This window comes from Bombus affinis, chromosome 4 (assembly GCF_024516045.1).
Source record: "Bombus affinis isolate iyBomAffi1 chromosome 4, iyBomAffi1.2, whole genome shotgun sequence".
Lineage (NCBI taxonomy): Eukaryota > Metazoa > Arthropoda > Insecta > Hymenoptera > Apidae > Bombus > Bombus affinis.
In genome coordinates, this window is record NC_066347.1 from 16146090 (window position 1) to 16169864 (window position 23775).

The 23775-nt window shown below is 39.7% G+C and overlaps 1 protein-coding gene and 1 long non-coding RNA gene across 2 annotated transcripts in view; one reads left to right on the plus strand and one right to left on the minus strand.

The window, feature by feature from the left end:
* The window catches only part of LOC126915812 (uncharacterized), a 73589-nt gene extending 57277 nt beyond the window's left edge, over positions 1–16312 (plus strand). The window contains exon 3 of the long non-coding RNA XR_007710346.1: positions 16215–16312. This is a non-coding gene — a long non-coding RNA (uncharacterized LOC126915812). The remainder of the gene's footprint in view (positions 1–16214) is intronic.
* Positions 16313–18667: 2355 nt separating this feature from the next.
* LOC126915393 (uncharacterized) lies at positions 18668–23567 on the minus strand. The gene is made up of 5 exons (XM_050720016.1): positions 23560–23567; positions 23197–23480; positions 23018–23063; positions 21898–21993; positions 18668–19514 (listed from the first exon to the last, which is right to left on the minus strand). Exons 1-5 carry the CDS (start codon positions 23565–23567, stop codon positions 19397–19399), a joined length of 552 nt encoding a protein of 183 aa, XP_050575973.1. The 3' UTR covers positions 18668–19396.
* Positions 23568–23775: the final 208 nt, after the last annotated feature.

The following is a 23775-nucleotide window of genomic DNA, read 5'->3' on the forward strand; positions in this document are numbered from 1 at the left end:
TTTTTTCATGATTATATTTTCTTCCTTATAATTCTTACAAATTTCTGCGTTCCTACGAAGTTTGAGAAAATTGATGTATTCATCGATCGTTCAACTATTTCCCTTCACTTTTTCGCATGTGTACAGTAGCTTTTTCTCAAAGTATCTGTCATTTTAATACACCTTTTTTACCCTGATAAAACGATATATATATTCCATGGTGAGAGATAGTATGTTATTTTGAATGAAGAATTTCATAACTTAGATAATTAATCATTTTCGCGTAGGCTTTAATATATCAAATAATTACATCTTTTCTCCTTTCGAGTACCTAAATTATGATAGCTCTTGAAGCTATTTCTTCCTCGAATAAAATATTAGGTTGTCCGAAAAGTTCCTTTCGTTTCAAAAGCTGATAATAGATGAACAACAATTTCTGTTTTATATTATTTTATTGAGTTAGGTATGATCCATTTCGTTATATTTCTATTATTATGTTCGTGCATAATTCAATAAACTAATATAAAACAAATTATTATTTATTATTTCCTTATAAAACGAAAGAAACTTTTCGGACAACCTAATAATTTTGAATACGATTCTGTCTGTTTTAAAACTGATAACTCGTTAAATTTCTTCTGCAACGTGCAGAATTTCTATCCACGGTAGTAATAAGCGAGAAATGTCTGTGAAAAGTATTTGCTCTCGTATGCATTGGTAAAGTCCCGACAAAAAGATCGTTTAGGAATATTCAGGAAGTCGCGTCTGGCAGACTACACGTATTTCTCAGATATTAGAAATGTATTTTCCGTGATACCATTTCATCACGAGATTTTAACGAGTCGCAGCTCCATTACTATCTGTGGAAGCGTCTGCATATCGACGGATATTCTGTTTCTACTCCCCCTTTTCGGAACATAGTAACACCTGCGACGTCATCAGAATAACGCGCGATTTCTGCACTCTGCGAGAAGCTTTCCGGATAATACATGTAAAATCAAAGTTTTATTCGTTCGCATTACTCAAAAAATTCGACTGTTCGATCATTAAAAAATGTCTTTAGTTTGTTGACGTTATACTCGATTCAATTATTTTATATCTTACTCCTATGTTATATTATCACGCTATATTATTTTATATGACGCTGTATTTTATTTTATCTTATTTCATATTTTCCCAGAATCATATTCTTCAAACATAGATATTAAATTTTTTTTATTAAATTTTGTCACGTTGAAAAGGACGATCTAACATGTTTATCCTTTAAACACGTGTACTAGGTAGCAAACAAACTACACGACGTTCATATCGTATTATATTTCTACCTTTAGCATAGAGCTCGATTTAAAAAAATGTCGACTCAACTTTTTCCAGAAAAATTGCTTATGCGAAGGGAATATCTTTTACATAGGTAGACACTATTTCTCTCTCCATTTTCTTACCTCTCAACCGAAACAGTACTTGGATCTAAATGTTCGCGTCGAGTCTCAACCAAATTTTCACGGAACTATTTAATCTCATCTATAACGTCAAGATAATTTAACAACATCTTAACGCACGCTTTCGCGATATACACAGGTATAAATTATTTTTGGTCCAGCTGATTATTTTCGATTATTACTCATCTTTATGCTTTATAAGGATACAAAGATACCCACGTATCTTGTAAAAGCCACGATTTCCATTTTGTTATTTATTTCCCATTGAGGATTAATCGTTCTCAACGATAAACCTAGCGTTAGGTGGTTAAATCGGTTGCTGCAGAAAAAAGACGCTAACGTCCGGTACCTCGAACACGGGATGAACTATTCGCCGCCTGCACAGGGGTCGAAGGTTGTTTAATTCGTCCCTGTCACGGCCTCTCTCGTTTGAGGTAGATTCTAATCCGTAATTTCAATGTCTCTTTCTCCGAGTCCCGAAAGAAGCGCGAGTGCAGGGCAGCCGGGGAACGAGAGAAGCACAGCAGGAAAGGCGTGCGCCAAGTACGAGAAGGGATGCGAGAGAAAGAGAAAGAGAAAGCGAGGTCGCACAAAAACCGAGGGATGCGAACCGTGAATCAACGGACGATTCACAGCGGGACTCATTCCGCTCTGCTTTTATTCCTGAGACTTGTGGATTGATGGTATCGCTCGCAGATGGAAATGCGTGTAATTTTTATAACACCCGCGCCTCGCGATCGTCTGCACCTCTGAAATTCTAAAGGGTTTCCGCCGCGAACGACGCGCCCCTATCCGACGTCAGTTATGCCTCGTCAATTTTCATACGTCGTTCAACGTGCTGACCTTTGGCCGCTTTTGTGTCGACCAAATGACGATTTCACAATCCGTGCACCTGTGGCGGGTGCACGAGAAATAATAAGCATTGTTTTGAAAATTAAACGCGCGTCTTCTATAGCCGCTAGTTTTCGGGGGAATTCCGAGCGTGGAACGAAAAAATGGATGATTTGGGGAAGGGAAAGTATTGGATGTATCGGTGAAAATATATTTTACGCAACGGTGTGACTGACGTAGGTTCGTAAGGAAGAGCTGCGTTGATCGAGTTTGTTGCTGGGACTGTTCTCTCTTCAACATCTAATCGCCCATCAACACATCTTTGATATTAACTAACGTTACTTCGAACAGAGGTTCCATACTAGCAAATGATCTCAGACACGTTTCTTGAAATATGGTTTCCATTCTCAATTTTCGGGACTGTTTTATTGAGATATGTATAATTTTATGTGCTAGACTGAGTTAGCTGTATAGTAGTAATACTTGTATGCGAATATCAGTGTGTGGAAGTATGTGTGTGCTAGGCGTCTCGAAAGCAAAGAAATGTAAGCTGTTCAATCGGTTAACAGTCGGATGTGGAAGAAAGTGCTGAGACGCGTGCAAGTGTGTATCGATGAATATCTTTGAAATCGTTTATCAAATAAATATATAATTATTCTAATATAAATGTTAAGTGTAAATTTAGTGTTCCTATACCATTATTTCGGCTATTAAGATCCAAAATTCTCAACATGTTTACACTCATTCAACGTGAATATCAGTACGTAAAAATAAATACGCGTGGAATAGTTGTTAAATAGATGGTACATTTACACTGTACATGTGAGAGTGTATGTGAGCGTTGAAGGACTTCCAGGTCTCATTTGAAACAAAAGCGATTAAAACAAACAAACGACTAGGATGACGAGTCCTTAGTGTAGATAGCGAGTGTAGAACTGAATAATTTGTAAATAAATTTTAAACTATTTGTTTTTCCAAATCCTCTCTATGCCTTAAAAATAGTTTTTGCCAGAACTACGTCGTACATGAGTTTATTAAAATCGGCGATTTATGGTCGATGATGTTAGATCTTTCGCGAGTTTTGTCCGAATTGGATTTCAGCTGTATTAATAGAGAAAGCTTATGTTTGTATTTAGAACGAATATAAAGAAGCATCTGGTTTTCATTTACTAAACTGCGTTGCTTGTCATATTATGCGTTACAGTGACAGGGACGCAGAAAGTTTTTAAACACGTATGGTCGTCGGAATGTGGTCGTAACGCGAGTAACAATAAACCTGTCATGCGTCGTTTTGAAATTTTTGCCGCAGTGACAAAAAAGATTGCAACGCAGTGCCGTGATTGCTGCGTCAAAAAATATTTCATTTCGTCGATCAATTTCGTTATTAAAAATTGCTGTTATTGTTACATCGATGTAGCCTTTATCTTCATCGAGCAAGTACAAGTTACTACACCCACATTAAATATCTGTCTCCTCTCGAAGATTGCTACCTTATATCATAGAATCTTGCTTAAAATATCTCATCTGGTACATAACACGTATTTGTCGAAACGTGACACGAAAACAAGCCTAACTCGATTACTTAAAACCAAATAGCTCCAACAGAACAAACATACGTGCCTCATCGTCGATCGATCTTCCATCCTCTTTCCCCTCCTGCATACCTGTTGAAGATTTACTACAAATTACCAAACGATAACGCGCGTTCCCCACCCATGAAACACTTTTAATCGAGCAGCACGAATGCCAATTAAACCGAGCCACCCTCGTCCAGGTGGCAAACACCGGCCACCGGAAATACCAGCCACGCCTGTCCGCGTTCCCCGACCGACTCGCGTTAACCCGATACACGTAGCAGCGCCGAACCTATTCCTAGTAGGACTTACCGCGGAAAAATGATTTTCCGTTTCAATCGTGGCACGTGGCAGCGATCGGAACGAGTGGCGAGAAATAAACGCCAGGTAACGAAGTTCCGTATTGATCAGTGGGGGACGGGGTCACTGGCGAACCGGTTAAGCGATTCGTTGATCGTCTGTCTGCGATCTCTTGCAAAATCATTTATAAACACCGGAATCAGCCGATTTTATCGACCACCGGTAGGCGAGTGTCACTTGTGCCATTCCTGTTGGATCTTTCGCTCCCCCTATTCCGCCTTTCAACCCCGTTGCCTGCACCTCTACAACCCCTTTTCTCTCTCTCTTTCTCTCTCTGCCTCTCAGCCCGTCCCACGCTCGGTCAATACGACAAATCCGCCGGCAATAAAACACCGACTCGCGCGTTCTCGTTCCTCTTTTTTGGCATTTTTCTCCTCCCTCGCCCTCTTCCCTTTGTCTCTGTTCCTCTTTTTTAACCTCTCCCCCTCCCTCTGTCCAGCTACGACCAACAGCGCCCAACTGCCACCCAACCTACTCACCCCCATATCCCCTCCCACTCTTTCCACTCTTCGTCCCACTCTCTTTCGTTCCACTCGGTCTCTTTTTCTCCTCTTTCGAAACCTCGGCGTTTGCACGTATCCCAGAGCCACCCCGTATGGATCGAGGCCGGTGGCCCAACAGCGAATAATAAATTATCGTCGCCCGGCAGCGCGTGTGCATCCGAATTTTCCGCAGCCCTCCTCTTCGCCCCATTTTTTCCACCGTTTCTCCCCTTTTCTCCTCTACCTGTATATATTTATATATTTCTCTGTTTCTCTGATTGGCTTCGTAGAAAATACAGCGGCGGTTAATTCGAGCGAAATAAATAAAAAAGGAAAAAAAAGACATTTTGAAATGGTTGAGAAGGGAAGAGGGCCGTGTGTAGGGCAGTGTCGATTGAATCCAGGTCGACGCGAAACGTCCGCGTTTTTTCAGTGAAACGCACCCACGTATTCGTTACCATTTTTTTTTGTAATTCGTTTTTTTCATTTTCTACATCTGTATCGCGTTGCAACGCGCTGCGATAAGAATTTCGATGCGGCTGTAGTAATACAGTGATATGTATAGTTATACGTAAGGTGGAATTTTCTTACAAGTAGGAAAGCCACGTGTTTCTCGACGTTTATCGCCTCCGAACCGGTACCGTCGATAAGAATTTCTTTTATTTTTATTCCCGTTGGTCGCGTGTGACAGCCAACGCGTTAACCACACTACTCGAAGAAATTGTTGCAACGTATTAACAAACGCGTGACGGATTGCGTGCCTGGATATAAATATTCTTATTGTTCGATCGTGGATGTTACTGGCTTCGACTATGACAATTTTGAAACTTACGAGTTGGTTATATTACAGTTAGTTTTATATCGTAGTTAGCATTTTTACAGCGTGACATTTTGTACAGCAGTCGTTACACATATTACGTTTTGATTACGCTATTTGTTAAAATGTCTATATTTCCTAAGATAATGGAGCCGCAATACCGTATATTATGTTTGAACAAACGTATTACCAAGATATAAAGTACCTATATACAGGCGAATAAATAGCGTTGTTCCAAAGATAAATGACTCTTTGTTTTATTATTTTATCGTCTCTGTAACCTCGTTGTCTTACAATTAGCGTTACTCGTAATTGTTGTTTTCTTGTACGAGTATACAGAGTGGTCCACAATTCACTCAAGAATAACGATATCGCGTAGATTTGTTTTTGAAAAAATTGAGTTTGAAAATTTTGCAAAGTATAGATGCAAATTTGCTTAATTCGCAGCCCGACTGGGGCAGATAATCGACAATGGGTGCTTGTTTTGCATGTAAAAGTAAATCGAAAATGTAGAACGCAATCTTTTCGTAGCACGTTTCGTTTCGGAGAAGATGAAATTTGAAAATTGGTCCGGTACACGTGCACCGAGCTAATTCTTAACTAACATGGTCAAATTCTATTTCCTCGAAAACGGGAACGACGAAACTTTATTCTCCGTTTGCAACGTAATCTTCTGTCAATTATCTATTCCTGTCTAGTTTCGATTTAGCCAAAAAACCAAGCCTCGTTCTTAAGACATTAATAACTGCGTAATTAACGATTCCACGTAAAGGTACACTTTGCCTGTTCGAAACAAGAACGTTAATCGCGAAACACCTCGTTAAGCTTAATGAAGATTCTTCGAAAGCGCGAATTGGGTAGAGAAACGGCAGACACAAAAGTCTAGATGTCTTGGAAATTAGTTTATCGTCGTTGACAGAACAAGATGGAATTCTTGAATAGTCGTGCAGCTCGTTTATTCGGCTGCGAACAAGGCTACCTAACCTTCTCGACGGTTGTACACTCGCTACCGAAGGAATTCTGTTACGCGATTCTCGTGTTACACACTGTCTTTACAATGCACGTTACTCGCGTTGCTTTCCACGTCAACTATAATTACTACGAGGTTAAGTCGTCGTAAGTGTATAACGTTCCGAGAAAGAATACACCATTTGCGAATTTATCCTGTGATAAATGTTTCTCCAGGGTATTATGGTTTCCCTTTTGAAATAAATGTCACGATTCTTGTTACCGCTTATCGGTCGTGTGTTGCGCCTTCTCGTCTCGCTTAATCTCTTAATTTTACGATTCCGTATTATCGATCGCTCGTGTCACGTCGGGGACGCAAGAAATCACGAAACCGATAGATCACCGGTGATCTCCTCGAGTCGCAGTTCGAACGTTTCACGAATAAGGCGAAGAAATTCAACTTTGTATATGATAATAGAATTTATTATGCAAATCCAATAGACTGACGGTTCAAAATGTTACAACAGAATGATTCAAAACGTTACAAGAAATGTTTTAACAGACTGGGGCGAGCGTTTATTTTGGAGGGTTTTTATACTGAGGTTTTAGTCCTTCTGGAGGGGTTGTCTGCTGCTATTTGTCTACTATTTGGTTATTGTTTCGATGGCTGTGATCGCCTAGCCTATCCTATCACTCTTTCTGAGCGGGTGGTCTTCTTGAGCGTGTAACATTTGCCAAGCACCGTCAATTGCGCTCAAACTTCTTACGGAGCTCGTACGTGGCAATTCGTATCGACCGATCCCTTTAACGAGCCGATCGTACGACGAAAATATACGAGCGAAAGTCAAAGCAGAACCTTCTTTCTGTACTTCGTGGGGATCTCGAGCCAAGCACGCAATGTCCGCTCTGTCGTTTAATGACGTTACCTGCGTCATTAAAGCCGACCGACCGGGAGATCGGTGGGTGATCGGTGATGGCGCCTCCTTCGATACGAAACGGCCGCCAATTCGGATCCGGCGGGCACAGTGTGCGCCTAATTGGTCAGATTTGTAATCGACTACGGTGAGCGTCAGGTCGATTCCAGTTTGGCACTACGAGGCTTCTCGTGATAGGGGCGAAACACGACCGCGAACGTCTGACGAAGATAGAGGTAACGCGCGTTCGACCGGATAAAATAGGACGAATATAGAAACTGTGCGCTTTTTAGACGGTACAGGTAAAACGATGGGGACAGATGGAGAGGGTTGAAATACGAAGGTGGAAGGGAAATGCAAGGTGAGAAAGAAAGAGGGGCAAGTGCATGTAGAAGGCGTTCCAGAAATAGATGGCCAAATGTTGGCCACAGCAACTTGACAAACACGAACGTTAAAATATATCGTGAAACGTATTCGTGAAGTGGATTCGACCGGCAAGGGTTCGTTTAGTCGGGCGGTAATTAAAATTTTTATTGAAATAAATGGAATTTGTGTAAACGAACGTTCTATCGCGTATGGAGCAGCTCACGATGGTGTTTGAACGTTTGCCGCAAAAATATGTTACACGAAACGTTTCGAATTTCATTAGTACTGCAACGGAACTCGATTATCGTGATTACATCGGTAAAATTTTTAAACAAATCTGAAAATATACATAGAAGCTGTGAGATATTTAATGCAGAGATCACTGAAATATCTGAGCAGTCAATTGTCCCTTGTATAATAATAAGTTGCATCTTTGATGTTTATCGTACTCGATTGTTTAAAACAACTACTCATGCCGTTTACTAATTTTTTATTAGATATATTTGCAGCAAAAATCTCGTAACGTTTACATACCTCTCTAGATGAGTATGAAATTATAGCAACACAGTGGTGACAGTCAGTCGTGTCTTATTATAGTGGCAATGAAATCTCAAAATGTATTTTTATAACTGACATGAAATATTTTTACCTACCTTATGGTAAGTGCCCAAATACTTTCGCATATTTCTATTAGCTTGTTTCGTTATTCCAGTACTATATTGTATAAAATACTCCAGTTCGGTATCAAATTATAGCAACACAGTGGTCACAGTCGTGTCTTATTATGGTGGCAATGAAATTTCAAAATGTTTTTTTATAACTAACATGAAATATTTTTACCTACCTTATGGTAAGTGCCCAAATACTTTCGCATATTTCTATTAGCTTGTTTCATTATTCCAGTACAATATTGTATAAAATACTCGAGTTCGGTATCAAATTATAGCAACACAGCGGTCACAGTCGTGTCTTATTATGTTGGCAATGAAATTTAAAAATATTTTTCTATAACTGACATGAAATATTTTTACCTACTTTATGGTAAGTGCCCAAATACTTTCGCATATTTCTATTACCTTGTTTCATAATTCGAGTAAAATATTGTATAAAATACTGGAGTCTGATCACGTATTTCTGAAACACCCTGTATAACGGAGTCTCGACGAGAAATAAACGGAGAGAACGAGAGAGAGAGAGGAAGAGAGGAAACATAGGAGAGTTGGAGAGCGAGAGGAGACATGGCCGTGTGGCACAGATGTGTTTGAAACATGCTACCACTACCAGGCCTACCCTAAATTTATACTCGCACCCTCCGACCCCGACCGCCCACACGGTCATCCCCTATTTCACACACACTGGCGCGCAATTCCTAAACCGCGCTAATTTAATTGCTCCTCGTCATCGATGGCCATTAAGCGAAATAGAATTGTCGACGATATCGTTGCCTGTACAAGACGCAATTTCTGTAAATCCAACTCCTTGATGGAAACTTCAACTGCTGGACGTCTAAGGGTTACATCGAACGATCTTGCCATGTGCGTTCGTTTGACAGAATGGATTTGAAACTTTGGATTGGAATAGATGGAAGCAGATAGTTATGGGCGTGAAACACTCATGGAATGTACATAGGTGTTCGTAATGGGAAGCTCCAGGTACTATGAAGACGTCTTACAGACATCTTAAAGACATTTGATGTTCTGTACGTTGTGTACACTCTGGAAGGATATCCATGAAATCTGAATTACTTAGGCTAATTTGACAAAGAAGCTACCTTCATACAGATCGAATTAGTTTTTAGCTATTAATAGCTTACGATAAATATAGATGTTTAAAATAAAAAAATATTTAATTTTGTCGTGAAGAAGATGTAAGAACTTTTTCTAATTTTCGTTTAATTGTCACACGTTTTAAAAAAACGTTGCACTCTCTTAATTGTACTAATAATAATACAAATTGCCGTACAAGTAGACGAATATATAATCTGCAACAAACGGTGCGTAATAAAAGACGTAGCCGTTTTGATCGATCGAACAAATTCGAACTGAAATTTGCGTTCGATTTCGATGGGTGTCGCGTTTAATGTGAAAATAGAGATAAGTGGAAGCGTTAGAGCGTTACAGGGATGAAACGATACCGTTTCCGGTTTTGCCAGTCGGTCGGTTACCGCGGCGGTGTCATAAATTGGTGTCAGTCGATTGCACGGTTGCGAGGCCATCAGCGTCCAATAAATTTATGCGACAATTGATGCTGCCTGGACGTCTACGGTGAAGAGCCTTCACTTGAAATCTAATTGGTCGCGCGCGGCCGAACGCACATCGAATATGCCGTTAATTGAAACAGAGTAGCGAAAACGTCGTAACGTTCGTGCAAGACAGACTGAAATTCATCGTCTTGCCGTCTACTTCCCTCGTGTTTCTTTTTTGATCAAATTACTACGAAATATTAATATTTATAAAAATGTCGCGTGTCCTGTTGTAAATGTATTATTTTGAATTCTTTGATGATGGATTTCATATTTCGTACGAACCATACGTTTGTCAGCTGTCACAGTGGGAAAAAACGAACAGTGACAAAAAAAAAAAAAAAAAAATAAAAATGTTTAACTCTGCTTCCGTTTTAAATATTTTTGAAGTATTATATTACACGCATATCAAACAATTTCTCAAAATTACAGATTCGAATTTATAAAACTTTAACAATTCTAGCAAATATAATTTGATGATATACTGAAATCTGTTTCACGTTCAATAGTATCGCGATAAATAAAATTACGCATGCCATAGTAATAAGAATCGTTTAATCCGGAATTTTTAAAACGATATATTCGTTAAACAAAACATCTGTTACGTATATTATTTCGTAATGTAACGTTTGATCAATGAAATACGCGACGCGAAAATAGTTTCATGAATAAATTGACGTAAATCGAAAGTATGCCGTAATTTACGTATTTTCGCGATTGTTTTTGGGTTTAGCAAAAGCAATATTGCCTCGATATAAGCCATGTTTCTTTCTTTACGGAAGCGTAATGACGAATCGCTACCTTTACTGCGAACTGGCTGAAACGCCATAAATGGGCAGCGAGATGAAAGAGGAATTCCTCGTTCCTGGAAAAAGTTGCCTCTTCGAGCAGGAAGGATTTCTCGAGCGATTCGTTCGCTTATCGATTCAGTACCTAGCAGGATACTTGATCGAAAAGAGATCAATGCGCTTTCTAAAGGCAATTAGGATGTCGAACAGAACGTTCCAACAACAAAGTACACAGATTCTTTTCCTCTTACTTCTCATTCGATGCTATACAAACTTCGTATTTTTTGCAGGAATAATTCGCGGATTCCCGTGCGATTAAAATTGTTTTCCAGTCTTTTGCCAAATTTTATGCGTAGGTGATCGGACAGAAGATAGTTTGCAACTTAAATCAGAAGGAATATGATAATTTTACGAAACAAAATTGTAATAAATAATTTACTAACATGTTACATAATATATATTACTAATATATTACTAACATGTTAAACGGTGTTGGTACAAAGGATAATTTAGTTTCTACTACAAACGATATATCGACTCGAAAAGCTATACATACGCGAGTAACAAGCTTGCAAACGATATGATCTCTGCTCCATAGGATATTCAGTTTACAAAATGTAGACATCGAAAGATTAAAATAATTTTTCGAGCGAGAAATTCTCTTATCCGATGAAACTTCATCGTCGAGAGATTAACTCGAACGCGCGTTTAGCAAGCCGGAAATCGTGTACTACTCTTATGGATCACGATCATTGGAAGCGGTTTAAAAATCTCGCTTCAACGCACCTATACCAAAAAGAAACACCAAGAAGTTACTTACCAATTTGTCGGATTCGAGTCGGATGAAAGAACCGGGCCACCGTTTGAAACGAACCAGAAAAGAAGAATAAAATATCATCCGGCTGGTTAGATAAAAAAAGAAAACGTGGAGGGACGAACCAAGAGAGCAAAAGGGGGTGGCATCCGCGCGAATAATTCGAAGACGGACGCTTGGTAATTATTCAAAGCAGATATCTGAAGGGTCCAATTAGCGTCGGATGCTTTTCGAGGCTTTCTTCGAGGGCACCTGCAAGTTCTGTAAATTGGCTGCATTAAAAACAACGCGGCGATAGAACGCGAACGTGGAAATCCGCGCCGCGAAGTCTCGAGTCTGCAGGTTCGTTTCATCGATCGCAATTATTCTTCGATAACCGAACGCCGTTCAATGAGAACCGTTGTCGACGATTATTATTTGATAATTAGGAGGTTCGTCGATGCATTGTTTTCCAGCAGTTTCGTATTCTCACAGTTTTGATAGATGCAACTGGATTTTATATATTTAATCTGACGAGGTAGGTAACAGCCGTAAAACCTCGATCCTCTGGAGACTCGCTGTCAAGCTGCGCCAATGTGACCATATATCACGCGAAGATAAGACATAATCGACAATCACCTGCCTCTCGATGGTCAGTTAATACAAACTTCATCGATCTCCCGATATATACCCGACATCGGTTTAATTCTACAAAAGCAAAACGTACAAAACTAATATATAACGATACCGATCCGTCGCCGTTGCCAACGATATCTCGTGTAGCGTTCCGCGTGAACGTATTTTACGTCATTGTCGATTCGCTGTAAACTCATATTTATTGGCACAGTTACGTGTATGTTTTAAACTTTCACGTTGTATCGCAAACCGAGCGATATCGCGCGTTGCAAAATTGAATATCGATCCACTGGTTCGATAAACATTAGAATCGAGACATAGTTCATGGGAATAGAAGATAAATAGCGGTAGTTGTCGCGATAATAGTAATTAAGCAAGCTGTAATGGCAAGGAGTTAACGGGTAGGATCGTCACGCGAATATCCTGTTTCGAGTTACGCGGTCGTCGATGCTTTTGTAGAACGTTTGCATCGTGTAACTTACACGAACGGATTATTAATGGCAACAATTACGGTCAGCCACGGTACGTTTGGTATAGGAATTTCGTTCTGTATACGTCTTCTGACAGGAAGTTTCCTCAAGTTCGTATCTATCCAAATAGAATCCATTATCAACCATTATCGCGCACTATCATTAAGTTGGTTCATGAAACGGAGATACAGAAAATGAACTGGCAGCAATTCCGTTAGGCAACGCTAACGAAAAATTAAAAACGTTATGTCCTACACAGCTTGTTTCTTAACATTTAATTAAGATGTTCGCCGTAACTGCGCTTTCAGCATTTGTACGTTTCCATCTTCTTCTTGTTTTAATAAATAAACAGATATTTCACGATTTATTACTTTACTATATTTATTGCTTTGCAACTTTAATTAACGACATCGTTAATGATTCTTTCGTATTTTCTTCCGATTTAAGATACTTTTTGCCAATAGGCAAGCACACGATCGAGTAGAAGATGACTCGAGGTTTTTGGGATCAGCGTGATATTGTGAACGCAATAAATAAAATTTAGACGTTAAATAGATCGACGTACTTGCACGTAGTATCTCCGACGTGCGATAGAACTAAGCAACGTAAACTTATCGGCGAATGTGAAATTCTTGAGAGTGTACATAGATTACATCATTTTATGGAAAGAAAATAATATGGAAACTGGATTACGTATTAAATGATCAGGCAGAATAATAAATTATGTTTAGAATAAGCGAAAGTTAAAATAGAAAGTTGATCGTTTAATGAATCTTGTTGTATTTCTTTTACATTTCATATTCATTCGATTTAATTTCCGTTAGAACAATTCATCTACCGTTTATCGTTGGTTTCTTGTTAGTTTTTCCCTCTTTCCTATTTCATCAGTTTGCTTCGTTTCAATTTATTCTGTTCTCCATTCCATTTCTATTGTTTTTACTTCGGATTGTAACCTCGTATCTGCCGCGGCCACGCTGCTTTACGTGTATTTCATCGCTTCGACAAACAGGTCGCTAAATAAATAAACAAATACTGATATCCGGTAATTTCTTGAATATTACATTACAAAATTCTGTATTATGGAAATCACGGCAACTTGTTAACATTATTTATCGCATTATTCATCAGGCCGCGTTATTAATCTTTTATACGGGATATCGGCTTATCGTCAGCGAACTTCAACAAATTCGATCGATCCGTCTACAATATTCTAGAAATATCGAAATTACTCGAAACATTCGTCGCGATTAATGACACAACATTTCATAAATTCATCAAATAGACCTTTAAGCACGTGCTCGGTTTTTTGAAAAACAAAAGGAAAGAAAAGAAATCCGTGCGTTTGTTGATTCAATATTTTCATTGCGTTACTTCAAATTGTAAAAGACACGTTGTCGTGTCTACGAAGCTGATATTTCAATTTTAAGTACCGTTTTACATTTTCATCGATATGTAACGCAAAAAGTAGCCACGAACACCGTGACAGATGATAAAGCAAATATTTTTAATGATAATGCGTGGACTATATTTCAGTGGTTTTAAGAAATTCAAGACACACAAACGTTAAGAATAAATTGGCGAATCAAAATAATCGGAATCATCGATATCAACAGAGCGTACGGTAATGCGCAAAGAAAATGTAACTCGCGCGTCTGAAATATTTCTTTTTATAAATTTTACCAGATACTCGTTAGATACGTAACATCGAGTTTCGATATATCGAATAACCAATAATATCATAATTATATGTATTAAAACCCATTTGCAAATTAACTATATAGTCGTAAATAATATTTTCCCAGCGATTGTTATTCAAATAATTGTTGAGAAAAAAAGTAGGTACGTTCCATTCGCAGAAGCAGACAAAGTACAAAATTGAAAGCACAGAATCCCTCTTTGCCGTTACTAAATAAGAAACAACAAGTAATTTCAGACAACTGTCTTTCAAATTCTCTCGGAAGAATAAAAGTTTCTTCGCAAGTAAAAGGGACGTGGAAATAAAAGTACGAAAGATATAAAACGAGAAAATCATAAAAACTCTTTCTTTTATTTACATTTCTCGGCGCGTTATACTTTTCTACGTCGAACAAAATTTCCTACCTCGGCATCGAGAATGCTCAGGGCACGTAACCACGTAAGTGCCTTAATTGCCGCGTAACTTGATTACGTAAATTAATTAATGGCAGGATATCGGGCGGACCGCGGCAGTCTTTCGGCTGTCTCTCGTAAAACCTAACGAATTTCGCGAATGCTTGGCAAAACCTGGTCAAATTTTCGCCTGGCTTCGTACGCCTCTTCTTCGAAATTAAACGACAAAACTCGTTCTCTGGAGAAAGCTCGTTGAACAGCTTCGCGAACAAGTAAAGGGAGAAAGGGTGATGGAATCGTGAAAGAATAAAGGCAATTAACGAAACGAGTCTTGGTCTCTTCGTCGACGAAAATATCTTTCCAATCTCTTTTCATATCTTCTTCGTGTCTTTTCTTGAACGATATTCGTCTGGTTCCGCGCGTCGCAACAATGATTTTGGCGAACGTAGGCTTCTTGTTATACGAGCGAGGGATGACGTTGAAAGATACAAAGAGATACAACGAGTTTATCGTGGGCATACATAATTTACATTATTGGACTTTCCATTCAATTTGAAGATCATGAAAGAGGAACGTGATAATTCTGTTTATTTCCTATCTTAATACTTTTAATATTTAATAACTTTTTCCTATTTTAATGCGACGTAATTGGGAAGGAAAATAACACGTTGGTTTGAAAGATGCGACTCTTTTAAAAAAAGTAGCTGAGAAGTTTAAACGAAATTTTGTGGAAGTCAAAGATAATCGTTATTGAAACAAACAATATCCTAATATTACAACGAGTAGTAGTATCGTTACAATTTTTGAGAAATACACCTTTGGTTTCAAAATCAAATAATGAAATAATTGTTCGGCGATTGATGACGCATTGAACTTTTAAACTGCTTCTCTATAGAAAAAAGTAAGAAATGCTTATTATGTTCTTCTTCCGTCTCTCGTATTCTTGCATCTTGCCTAAATTAGTAGCAATGCAAAAAAGAAAAAAAAAAGAAAAGAAATGGAAGGTTACGAGGAGTTACAAATTACCATACTAATTAATTGAGAGTATTTTAATATATAAATATTTATTATATAAATATTTCATATCTTCAATAATTTAGTAAGTTTTGTGTAAACTTATTATTTTTCAAATTATTATTTATGGTAGGTTTCATATCGAGTAGTTTTCTGCAAGAAGATTATTTTTTACATTGCAGAATCACGTGTTCCACCGTGGCCGTAACATTGCGTAATTACCCCGAGGAAATAGAAATGAGCAATTTTTAAAATTGAATTTATTTTCATACACGAGAATGCTATATTCTATAAAATATTATCCTACGTCCATAATTGCGTAGGTAGTTAATTAGACTTCGTGGCCTTACAGTTGGTATTTCTATTGTTATCAAGGAATTACGTTTCTTTGATAAAACATATTGTCACTAATGTACGATACAAATTTCAACAAATTTGAACAAATTACAAGAAGATTATTTTTTACATTGCAGGATGACGTGTTTCATCGTTGCTGTAACATTGCGTAATTCAGAAGCTGAAGGTCTTATTTCTCGAGGAAACAGAAATGAGTAATTTTTGAATTTGAATTTATTTTCATACGCGAGAATGCTATATTCTATAAAATATTATCCTACATCTATAATTACGTAGGCAGCGTAGGTGTAACGTAGGTAGTTACGTGGGTGTTATCGAGGAATTATGTTTCTTTCATGAAACATATTGTCACTAATAGACATCTTGTCTTGTCCAATACAAACTTTAATAAATTTGATAAACACCTTACCATATAAACAGGTCAATACTCGTTTCAATATCGTCAATAAATGTTATTTTACGATTCTAACGCTACCTACCACTTTTAATACTATTTTGCAATTAATTCAGACTTTGAAATCGTATCATTTCGAAATATCTACTCTCTTCGTTCCCAATACTACCTTACAGTCTAATAAATCAGGATTAAAGATCCTCTCATCCATTCAAGGTCGCTCAGACACTCTCCGATGTATTTTAAAATACATTATGTAATCGAAGAAAACAATAATTTACAGTTACTCGCAAAAGAATATCAATAACCTCGAGAAGCGAAGAAAAGATCGTGCCGTCAACCAACTTCGCAAGCGAAATAACGAACCACTCGCTCGATCGAGTTTTTCCAATTTTTCTTTTTCAATTAATGAACTCTGCTCGCGAACGACGCATTTCGTGCAAAGGGTAGCTTCGAGTGAAACATGAAAGTCGTAATCAAAGATGGATTTCCGACGTTTCCCTGTGACACATAGTTACGAGGTTTGCTGCTCCTGATTATCCAGCGCCCTGTGCACCGTATCTTTTCCGTAGAGCGATATTTGCCGAAAGAAGCCTCGGACCGACCGTGATATGAATTTTCGGAGCCATTGGTGCTTCGCGTAATTTTCCCATTTCATCTCGCTCTACGCCGAATCTATTAGGTTGTCCGGAAAGTGTCTTTCTTTCGCAAGCGTGTTTTTTACAACAATATATCTTCACATAAACGTGAAACCAAGTCTGTGAAATGTCGCGGTGTTTATCTCAACAGAACAAAATGAATCGTAGGTAATTGAACAAAATAATATAAAACAAAAAACGTGCGCCTATTATTTCCTGATAAAACGAAAGAAACTTTTCGGACAACCTAATACGAAACAAAAAATTAATTTGAGATTTGTAGAGGACTTGTAGAGGATTGTAATATAGAATAACGACAACTTGCCGTTGCAACCCGTCAAATATATTTCAAATAATCAAATAAATTAATAGATATAAATAACGTCGAGAGACGCTCGTACAAACGTATTCGCCAAGACTGTATAATTTCTCGCTGAAAGCTCGTAGGTATTGGTCGATAACTCCTGGATACTCGGTATATACTCATTTTCTCGCGATCGCGTGCGTTTGTTTATACCGGTCGGGGGAAAGTCGGAAAATTCAAAGTCGTTTTTGTTCGAGGTTGCACGTAGCGGCAACATTATTTTACCCGAAATTTATTTATCATTACATTATGTAAGTCCTAACGATATTGATACTCCGAGGCAAAACAACAACGCGATTTAATTTGTCTTCTACCTCGTGTGCCGATACAAATTTAGTTTCGTCCGTAAAAGTAAATAAAAATCACGAGCGAAACTGTGCTGGCGTTTCGCGTATCGTAAATTCAAGAGCGATGTCGCGAAGTCTGGAAAATCGTGGACGACGTTAGCGGCGCTCAGGAATGGTCGCGTTTCGAATTCATAGCAGTCGTCGGTCGCCTGTTCTACGCGCTATCGCTATACTTTCCGAGTGGATCATTCAACCATACCGTGTCCATGATATTTACGTCGTTACAATCTCGTAACCGAGGAAATGTTATTGCCGCGAGCGGGAACGATAGTAAATCCATTGGTTCGGTGATACCGCGGTCTGGCCACGCCCGTTTTGCCGCGATTTTAATTTTCGCGCGCCAGATGACCGTGGATTCATAAATCGAAAGGGGACTCGCCAAATCGGGAATTTACAGCCGTTTGATTCACGCCGCACGCGTGTGTCGTTGCGTGTGTGCAAAAGGATTTGCGCGATTTATTGGTTCGCAGATTCGGAACAGGGGACAAGGGGTTGGAAGAAGGAGAAAGGAGAGTATTTTACCCGCCAATGAATCTTTATTTGTTCTTGGTGTGGGTAGTTGTGGGAATCTGTATTTACGTGTTGAATAGTCGTAGTGCTCAATTATGCATTTACTCGCGCGTTTTCAATCTTCGCCTATACAGCAACTCGTGACTTATCGCTTTAGAACATTCTCGCACTTTTTGCAATTTGGAAATTTGCAAATCTGTTTTCGTGTGTTTTCAAAGTGACGTGTACCTGTTCGCGTGTATTATCGGATGAATATCGTGCGATGTATTATATTTCAAGGATCGGAGAAGGATAGTGTAAAAGAAATAAAAGCTCGTTTTGTGTGTCAATGAATTTTTAATCGTTGCTGGTCCCACGTGGAAATCCAATATAAAAAGAAGTACAAAATATGCTGTACAATATTCTATCCCCCACGTCGTTACAACTTCTTCTTTTTTCAATCCTTTTTCCTTCGTGAAACCGAATTATACGCGGATATACTCTATGAACGACGTGGGATCGAATTTACAATATCTACAATATTATTTGCTAAATATTTTGGTCGAAGAGTAGCCCGTACCCTCTCGTTCGGATATATTCCGTGAATTCAACGAAACGAATAGGGATATCGAATTCCTAATCGAAAGAAAACACGCGTTTAGCTCGGGGATTTTTGTATGCGAATGTCGCAGGTCGACGAAAGAGGTCCGTCCAAGGGTTTGCCGGAAGTGGATTGGCAATCTCGACCAGCTTGTATGTACAACCAAAAGCTCGATCTCGTTGCGTTACGAAGAAAGGGAACCTCGGAAGCGTGATCGTGGCCGCTGCTCTCGCTGTTGTCCTTTTCTTTCTTCTCTCTGTGTCTGCTTATATTCCGGAAGTCGCGGCAGATGGAACCGCGCGTTTCTTGTCGCGACGGTGTCGCTGTCGCGTTCTTCTTTTCATTCCTCCGCGATGGTCGTGTTCGCGTGAAGGAAACAAAGAGAGAGAGAGAGAGAGCGAGAGAAAGAGAGAGGGATAAAGAAGGAGGAATCAAAGATGGATGAACCACACAAGAGGGGTCAGGCTATTTCTTCGTGAACCGACAATCGGTGTGATTACAGCCAAGATGTGCACTGGTGGTGATCGGTGAGCAAAATTTCCTTCTAATTATTCGCGGTCCTCGGTTGTCCTTTACCACCAGCCTGAAAAGAATTTTTCGTGCGTTAATCGGGAAGGGACGACGAGACCTCTTCATCGGACGATGGCCCCGGTAACGGAGCTTTTGTTTACAAGCCCTCTTTGTCTCCTAGGACCCAGAGATCGTTGTTTTTTCTCCGCTATTTTGTAACGTGAAGTAACCCCTTTAATCAAAAGCACGGAAGCGACAAGCCACGTGGAATTGTTCGTTACGTGGCGGCGTCGCGTCGTTTCGTCCCAATTACACGGCATCGAAACTCTGTTTCCACGTTATTTCGTCGAACCGAGCCTCTTCCCGCCGATTAATCGCGATCGGGCCAAATCAAATGTTTATCATCGCACGTTACGCTACAAAATGGACGAATGTTTTTGCGATATATAGAGATGGGGGGGAGGCAGAAAGCTTTTTATCGGTTCCTATATCGAAGCTGCTGCGTGAACAGCTTAATCGGTATTTAAACTGCGCGCCATAAATTTAGATACATCGGGTCCGTTCATTTTTGATCGGGTATATTGGATTTCTCGGTCGCGGCTGACTAGTTTTGCGTTTCAGCGACGCTTCAACGTTTCCCACGAGCCCGGTTAAAAAATTATTGACGCGCATTAAGGGCTATTTGTATCAACTTCACTGCGAGAATGTGTCGTTCGGATCGATGTCAATGCTGTTAGACTCTCGAGGCAAACCTTTTAGAAAAGTCTTTCGATTGCACGTTAGCGTGAAAATATGTCAGGATGCGTGCGAACGCTATCGTTCGATGATAAATTCTGGTCATATTTCTTTTAGATATATTTTAAAGATGTTCGTGAAGTTTCGTTATATAGTTTTTAATACTCTCCGGATTGGTTTTAAATTTAGATAGAAAAGAAAAGTTGGTCTTGTAGTAATTCGGACATATGCAGACTCAGTGGAACATATTAGACAAATATTTAGAAAATTTATATACTGATAATGTAGAAAATCGGAATAAATGAACAATTAATCGTCATTGATTCGAAAGTATTTGTAGAATAATCTGCATTTTTGAATATACAAGTATTTCGTTCGTTAAATTTTCTAATTATTCTTCCATCTGGGATACTTTTCACGCGAAATCGTTTTTGCAATTCGATATTTCTTCCTTTTTAACACCGGTATTTATTACCACACACACACGCACAGTATTTGCCAGCGGGTCCCAATAAAACCGTATAATTAATCACAACTTTAAAATCTATTATCCACCGATAATTCTCTGCGTCGATTCAATCCAGGATCCATTCCATTTATCTTGCCCAGCCTTGACAAATTAAATCGAGGATCAGTAACAACATTCCCCATAAACAAACAAGCAAATAAATCCCCCTGCCTTCGAATACCGGCTAAATCAGCTAATTAACGCGTTACCCCTTCAACGAACGTGTCAAACAAAGATCCACCCGTTCAAATTAATTTGCACGTGCCAAGAAATTTCGTTACAGCTTCATCCTAATTTCGAGAGTTGGAATTCAAGTTAAAGCGGAAGAAACAAGCTCATGGAAAATTTGTTACAAATCCAAACGCTACTGATCGATGTTTTTAAATTAATATCTCGGAATTGATCAACTCTGCTGGGACAAATAGAAAGAAAGAGAAAGAGAAAAGCAGAAAAAAGGGAAGCCACGGATAACAGAAAATTCATTGCTTATAGTTTCAAACACTTTCGATCTCTGTTCTTGCTTGGAAATTGATACTAAAACGAAGAAATAATAGAGAAAGAAACGGGATCTTGGAAGATTCTTAGTAACTTCCGAGTACTCTTGATCGCTGTTCTTCCAAAGTGGTACTAAAGTAAGGAATAAGAAAAGAGAAAACAGCGTAGAGGAAACGAGATTATGAGGAATTCATTATACCTTCACCTTCGAACCGATGCTTACTTTATAATGTTATAGGGAAAAGACAGAAGAAATAAACAAAGAACAAGCTTTTAAAACATTCGTAACAAAACGTTCGATATTCTCGCTTCAAAATTGACAAACTTATCGAAACGAGGCAGAAAGAAAGAAAGGGAAGAGAAACGAGATTATAAAAAGATCGAAAACGTTAAAAGATCGATATTCTCGTTCGAAAATCGACGAACGTACTGAGGCAAAGAAGAGAGAAGACGAACGAAGAAAAAAGGAAAGAGGAGACGGTAAAAGATTTGGAAAATTAAATTGTTTTCTTACCACCGCCGCCGCCGCCGCCGCTCCATCCGCCACCACCACCACCGCCGCTCCATCCTCCTTTCCATCCACCGCCGCCGCCACCACCGTTCCATCCGCCACCGCCGCCGCCGCTAGGCCATCCACCTCCACCGCCGCTCACAGTGATCACTTTGATGATTTTTCCACCGCCGCCACCACCGCCGCCGCCGCTCCATCCGCCACCACCACCGCCGCCGCTCCATCCTCCCTTCCATCCACCGCCGCCACCACCGCCACTCCATCCGCCACCACCGCCGGACCAGCCGCTGCTTATGTAACCGGCTGCGAGACAAAACGAGAGCGTTCGTCAATTTTCTTGACTCGTTAACGTACACAAATTGCTACGCTGCCAGGCTCCTTCCTATTTATTACACTTTTCTTGATACATAGAGTAGACTGTTAAAAATTATCCTCCAGGATCATGGTTCACTATAATCGAACGATTCCGGAAAGTATAGAACGATTCTCTGTTGGCTTGATATTAATTTTTGAAATTACCGATTGGTTACTTTTCCGAAGGATAACGGAGCAACGCTAAAGTTTAGATTTTTGATTAGCGTGGATTTAATTTTTACGATTCATCGTTAGTGCGGTTAAATTCGCGCTTTCGATCAAAATTCTTCTCATCTAAGATCGAGTTCCGTCGAGGTAAGTTTCCGTTCGAACTTCGGTTCGAGTTTCGGTGTTTTCTAGAAATAGAAATCGTCGGAGCGACGATACAGTACGGTACTTTTAGCCTCGAGTAGGCAACCCTTGAAGCAACACCGTTGATTGGTTTCGCGTCGTTCAAAACCGTGTTATACGAATTCACAGAAACGTAACTTTCCTACACGCACGAGCCTATAATTCTTTCTATTTGTTTAAAAAATTAGACTACGCTCGAATCGAATGATAGAAATCGTATAGTTAAAATATCGCGTTAGACGAGAATTTGAACCCCCGTATAATTATTTATAACGCAAAATCGTTTGAGAATGTTGCTCGCGGCGACGCGACGTCGTTACAAGATACACGGTCAATTTGATTCTTGGTAAGTCGATTAACGATGGAAGGCAAGCGATCGTGAAAATTGAGAGAGCGTGCGCGGCTTTTTGCCCGTCACTCGATTAACGTCTCCTCCCGAGGGTAAGAAAGCTCGTTCCGATCGCGCCGTGTTTTTCGTCCTACGACTCATCCATCGTCCGTGCTCGTAATCGGAAGGAACCACGGTTTGCTAGCCGTGATATATACCGCGATTTCTTAGCTCCGTTAGAATTTCTCAGTCACTTTAAATCCACGTTCACTGGCCTTAGCAGATACTACTCACCATAGGTGGTGGCTACGAGCGCCAAGAGGATCGTAATCGCGAACACCTGTAACGAAAAGATGTCGTGTAAATCGTATCCGAAGATCCGGCGAGAAGAAAGAGAAAGAAAGTACAGAAGAAAGAATAGAAAGAACACCGTGTACGAATGGAAACGCTTGCGAACGCGTCTTAGCACGTACCTTCATGTTGAGGTGTTTGATGCCCATCGTCGTGACCGGTGCCTCTTTTATAGCTCTTGCCTTTCTTCGCCGATCCCCGCCTTTCCGCCTCTCCCCGTTTAAGCAACGAAGTTCGTCTTCTGCTGTTCGTAACACCTAACTTTCGTGACCACCACCATCGCGACAAAAATCCCCTACCTGGCCTGGCGATCAAGCCAGCATACACATCTCGCAAAAGCCCCCTCTTCTTTAGGGTCTCTCCTCGTAACGTCGTAACCAACGTAACGAACCGCGCGCTGGTTAATCTGAACGAGCAATCGTGAATCTTTTCATGAGGCCGACATCGCGTCTGGGTTACAGGGTCGTGCGATCCTTTCTGCTTACTTCTTCATTTTCTACGAATACGTACGGTTGCGTATATTTGGCTCTGCGTCGGCTTCGTCCACGTATCGATATTTCATTGTTGGATGTACGTACGTGCGTGAGAATATTTCTATACGAACGCCTCTATATTCGCCCTCGATGCATACGAATGTCTCTTTGTGTTCGTTTTGTACGTTTCTGTCGTCGCTGCGTAAATGTTTCCACAGTGGCTATAAA